The following is a 6,000-nucleotide window of genomic DNA, read 5'->3' on the forward strand; positions in this document are numbered from 1 at the left end:
TAAGGCTTTTGAATCATTTAAGAGGAGAAAAATGAATGAGGGCTTTTTGTAATCTGACGGATGTACTGTAACCTGAGCAGATTTCTTCTCATTCCGGCCTTTACCTCCACATACTTAAAAAAGGGATAAGCTTTTGTTTGGAGCCTGGTCCAGTAGGCATAAAAGAGGTGATATTACACCTGATTCGTGTTTCCTGATTCAGTGAAATGCAAAGCTTTTCAGTCCTTTTAGGACTAAAGCATTTAAACACCTGCCATGGTAGAGGTTCACAACTGCAGTACCTCTGCTGTTAGGCCTCAGCTCAACAGGTGTCCTCACAATTAGTTATACTGTTAGGCAGGAGTGGGCATAAATTACTTTTTAGCTCTCAAATGGAGGGTTGGAGATTGAGTCTGGTCATTAGTAAATATTTAACTTCATAGCATCCAAACAGTCCTAAATACACGCGAATGTGGCTACTACGTGAGGTGTCTGACTTTAAAAATTAGAACAGTTTCTACGTGGTCAGTGCTGAAGTTGTAGTTTGAAGTGTCCAGATGAACACAGAAGATAATGACTCGCTCTTGGGGGTGTTACCCATTAACTTACTTTTTTTTATTTCTGGTGAGAAAGGTAAAATGAACAAAATCTACAAGATGATGTCACCTAAAAGAAATTGTACTTTTTTACTTCCTGTGTAAATGTGTCTGTCTTATTGTAAAGAGACTGCAAGGCACGACAATGTGTGTCACATAAATTAACTGTCTTCTTTCTACTAGGACTCTAGGGTTTCAGAGTCCTTCACTGTTTACCATTACAATGGACTGAAGCAATCTAACTATAACGAAAAGGTAAGATTTAAGAAACAAAAATCTAGCCCTAATAACAATTAGTGTGCAAAACTGACTATAGTTACAGGCAAAACCCAGACTTTTTACAAAACTGTTATTTCAATAATTTTCTTCCAAAATAATATATTTGGAATTGGAAACTGCTTTGTGCTCCTGATTGTATTTTAGCTGGTATAGTGTATTGGTTGGCTAGACCACAACTCGTAAGCTATGTGTTTTGAGTAGAGCATTTCTCATGCTTATCCATGAGAAGTGGGATCTGAAGTGTGAAGGTCAATGGAGATGTAACATAGACAAACTACAACTTCTCTAAGTAACCCTACATCTAAACTGAGATGTTTGGAATTTTTTGTGAAATATTTCGGTACTCCGGATTTGCATCAAAAATCAGTATTTTTTGGAACCACTTAGTGGGGGACAAAAATGACCTGTTTCATTTTCAGTTTTCTTGGAAGGAGGGGTATACATGACACACCATGAGTGCTTCTAACTTAGTTCCTGAATTAGCATTTAGGGTGGAAGAGTAAAAGGCATTAATAGACATAGGGACCAAAAATGACTTAAAGTAAGAAGTTTCTTGAGAAAATGTATATATTCAGTCTTCAGAACTTCGGACTTTTTAATTCCTTAAAATTACCCAGTTTCATACCCCAAAATGTAGGCAAAAGCATTCAAAGATGCATTTGTCTTTACTATTGAACGTATATATATAATCTAGAAAATTTAAACAAATTTTTGTTTTCAGATGATTCTACTTAGAGCATTTAAAATATTGTTTTATAAATAGAGCTGATTTGCAACACAAGTTCCATTTCATGGAAAATTTCCATGAAATTAAGTCTAAGGAACACAATCTTATAACAATATCAAACTTTGCAACTGCAACAGTAGTAGGAGATCTGTTGACACAGAATTTTTGCATTGCATTTCCTCGATTATTTTTTTTCCCCAGTTTTGGCCTTTACTGTCTATTGAAGTTAACAGTCAAATTAATATGGCCTGATTAAGATTTTCAGGCGCTTGAGTCTAAGACATCAGGTTTTTTTCAATTTTGTATCTCATTTCATTATAAAAAAATGTATATAAAACTTAACAGATTTTATTTTGTAGTTTAAAAAAACCCTAACAAATCCTTTCTTAACCTAGTGAAAATCATCATCTCATCTTACAGTTTTTAAACAAACATAGGCTGACATAATTGGTTTTATTTTGACAGGTCATGTATGTGGAAGGCACAGCAGTTGTTATGGGGTTTGAAGAACCAATGCTACAGACCGACGACACTCCTGTAAAACGCTGCTTGCAAACCAAATGGCCATATATAGAATTACTCTGGACCACAGATCGATCTCCTTCTTTAAACTGATATGTTGTGCATAAACAACATATTACTATCGAATGCTGGAACGGGGATACAGGAATTGGTATTTGCTTGGAAAGTGGTATACTTTGACTGTGTGAAGTTATACACTGGTATCATTGATGAATTGTAAATAAGGATTACAAACACTTTTTCAGTGTTAATTGGAATATTTAATTTTTTAATCAGATTGATTTCTATTATAATAGTTTGTCTTTTTTGGCCACTGTAGTACTGTTAATGTGAGTTATCCTAAAATTAAAAAAAAAGCCTACTTATAAAGTCTTAACATTATTTTGCCATCTCATGAAGATTTGAAAAAATGTCTGATATTGCAGAATCTGCATATTAGATGTCAGATCTTTAAAACATAAAACATATTCTGCTTCCTCTGAATCATATAGGCATGTTTTATTATTTAAATTATATTGGCTTACATTACAGTACCATAATGTGTGAACTAGACTGGCCTTTGCACTGGATGTGTTTTAATGAGTTTAAATTTTCTGCAGTTTTTCCTAAAATCTAATTTTACCTAAAGAGCTTGCACAATGTGACATAAATATGATACATTTTTAGGAATATTAATAAGTAAATACTCTTTCTTGGCAGTTGTATATTACTGTGGCTTAGTTATCGGGCATGTTAAAAGTGAACAGAAAATCTGAGGAAAAATAGATTTATTAATATTTATTTGAATTTGTATAAAAGAAATGTAAAAACAGCAGAAAGAATTCCTTGTTCTATAATCTCTAAACTATTCAAACTTATAATATTGCCAAATACCTCTTCTCAATTTGTCCAAACAGCAGTGTAAGCCAGCGTTATTGTATGTGTTAAGTGCATGAGAACATCTGTTATTACATTATTATATTCCTTTATTTATTATCAACTTGTTAGCCCTAAAATAAAATCTTTTCCTTGAATCATGACGTATTAAGTTGGGTTTCAATCAAACTCATTTACTGCCTCTCTAAGATGATGAAAAGGGACTGTGGGTTTAGAAATGTCAGGTTTCAAGTTGAACACATCTCAGGAAAAAAAGCTACACAAGATAATTTATTGCCTCTTAACTGTGATTATAGAGCCTACCCTATTGCCAGAAGGACTGAATTTCACATTCAGAATTATTAACTTTTAAAAACTTTCTTTTCATGTGTAAATAACAAGATGACTCCAGAATGATCGTCATGAAGGAAAACAAACTGATTTAGTCGAAAATGAGGTATGTAGTGTGTGGGAGAAACCTCTGTTGGGGAATTTGCACTGTAAACCATATTGTAGTGGTAAAAAGAGAACATCCTTTGCATGACACTTGCAGATATGTCCTCTGGAAGACTGTACAATGTATCTGTTAGATTTACATCTGGAAATGGGTGAACAGTATAATTCTGTGGTGAGTTGGCCTTGGCTGGCTGCAAGGTGCCCACCCAGCTGCTGTCTCACTCCCCCACCTCAGCAAGACAGGAGGAAAACAGATGAAAAAGCTCCTTATGTCATCAAGATAAGGACAGGGAGATTGCTCACCACTTATCGTCACGGGCAAAACAGACTCTAAATTAATTTAATTCATTGCCAATTCAAAATAGCAGTAGTGAGAAATAAAACCAAAACCACCTTCTCCCCCACCTCCCTTCTTCCCAAGCTCGACTTCAATCCCAGGTCCTCTACCTCTTCCCCACCGAGCGGGGCAGGGGGATGGAGAATGGGGGTTGTGGTCTGTTCATAACACTTCATCCCTGCCACTCCTTCCTCCTCACCCTGTTCCCCTACTCCAGTGCGGGGTCCCACCCACAGGAGACAGTCCTTCACAAAGTACTCCAATGTAGGTCCTTCCCATGGGCTGCAGTTCTTCACAAACTGCTCCAGCACGTGTCCTTTCCACGGGGTGCAGTCCTTCAGGAATGGCCAGTTTCAGCGTGGGTCCCCCACAGGTCCTGCCAGAAAACCTGCTCCAGTGTGGGCTCCTCTCCACAGGCTGCAGGTCGTGCCAGGACCCTGCTCTGGTGTGGGCTCTCCACCAGCTTCAGGGGACAGTCACCTGCTCCAGCATGGGGTCCTACTTGGGCTGCAGCGTGGATATCTGCTCCACAGGCTGCAGGGGAATCTCTGCTCCAGTGACTGGAGCATTTCCTTCCCCTCCTTCTTCACTGTCCTTGGTGTCTGCAGGGCTGTTTCTCTGGCATTCCCGCACTCCTCTCTCCCTGCCGCCACCACACAGCAAGGTAAACCCTTTCTTAAAATGTTATTACAGAGACACCATCAGCTTTTCTGACAAGCTCAGCTTTGGCCAGCAGTGGGTCCATGGTGGAGCCAGCTGCAACTGGCTTTGTGCAACACGGGGACAACTCCTGGTGACTTCTTCTCACAGAGGCCACTGCTGCAGCACTCCCCGGCCACCAAACAACTTCAATCAGGACTTGTTTAAAAACCTAACTTCTGAAATTACCACAAGCATTCCTTGCTGCAGAACTGACAGCAATGTATCTTACCTCTTTCTGAGATTTCTTTTTCTGAAAAAAAAAAAAAAAAAATTCCTTTGCAGATGACTAATTTAAAAAGATTCCATAATTCACCTTATCTGACTCACTTTACTCAGAACTCAAGTATCGCGTCTTGCTGAGTGGGCATGATGCTAAAAGACTTGTGCAACAGTAGTATTGCTACTCTAAAGTATATAGATAATTAATTAAGAGAATCTGCTTTAATCTGGACTGCCTGGCAAGTCTGAAACTTTACCTTTCCTAAAATGCTTAGGCTTGATAAGTATTTGCTTTAGCTGGTTTTGCACATTTGAGACAAATATCTTGGAGACGTTGTGGAAGGTGGCAAATCACCGTTCTTGCTCTTTCTCCTGGATTCTGGTCTTGGCTTGCACTAGAGTATCTCACAACAGAGCTTGCACTGAATCATAGCTTGAATCTGTTAGAATAAACAGCGTTTTTCCAGTCCACTGTCTGACATGTCTGACATGACAGACTCATGTTCTGTCTCACAGAAAAAAAATCATTTAGAAGCCCAGCTGATGTGAGATCTATGTACAAGCGTCAGTCTGGATTAAAACTCGTGCCGTACTCCAGAGGAATTTAGCTGATGTTCTGTATGGTATAAGAGCCCTTGTTCCTGCATCTTTCTTTTTCCCTCATCCTGCCCCGTTGTTCGAGGCCTGGCTTCTGGTTTATTTCACATATTTTTGGACTACAGATGCTAACTGGGAGTGCTTAATGGAACTTAGCCAGCTCATCTGAGAGCCTCAGCCAAATGAACCTTTCTGTCCTTCCCTCCCTGATGGACACGATGGGAGACATTCTGACTTTATGGAAATTCACCTTTTGTCCCCTAAAAGAGTGTGGTTATTTAGAAGGCAGACAGAATTTGTGGGGCATTAACGTCTGGTACTTTTGATTTGCTTCCATAGAAAAATGACCAGAAACCTACGTAATTTTTGCAGGTTGTTCTGCTCTAAATGCCAAATATATAGGCTACATATGTGTTTGTATATATATGTATATATTGCCATTTACAATTTGAGGCTTAGTCAATAGGTAATACCAGAGCACTCTACAGGATTAAATACGTGCTTTAACTAACCAGAGCAGATTGGTAATGCTAACTGTAAGGACGCACATGAACTAAATATGCAATTAAATGACATTTGGATTAATACTCTGGGTGAATGGGGTTTTTTACGTATTGTACAGTGCTTCAATTTTAATTGCCAAGGAAAGGTCAGTATCTTCTGGGAGACAACTAATGTCCCAGCTGGCAACATGGTACAGTCCACAGGCCATTGGACAGTTGGTCCAGAAA

At 38.6% G+C, this 6,000-nt stretch overlaps 1 protein-coding gene across 1 annotated transcript in view; it reads left to right on the forward strand.

Moving 5' to 3' along the window:
• MINDY3 (MINDY lysine 48 deubiquitinase 3) overlaps window positions 1-3,109 on the forward strand; it is a 60,855-nt gene extending 57,746 nt beyond the window's left edge. The window contains exons 14-15 of the mRNA XM_082479893.1: window positions 759-830; window positions 2,047-3,109. Of these exons, the coding sequence (XP_082336019.1) occupies window positions 759-830; window positions 2,047-2,196 (222 nt within the window). The 3' untranslated portion in view covers window positions 2,197-3,109. The remainder of the gene's footprint in view (window positions 1-758; window positions 831-2,046) is intronic.
• The last annotated feature ends 2,891 nt before the right edge of the window (window positions 3,110-6,000 follow it).

Source organism: Vanellus vanellus (genome assembly GCF_965231255.1).
Source record: "Vanellus vanellus genome assembly, chromosome: 2".
Classification (NCBI taxonomy): domain Eukaryota; kingdom Metazoa; phylum Chordata; class Aves; order Charadriiformes; family Charadriidae; genus Vanellus; species Vanellus vanellus.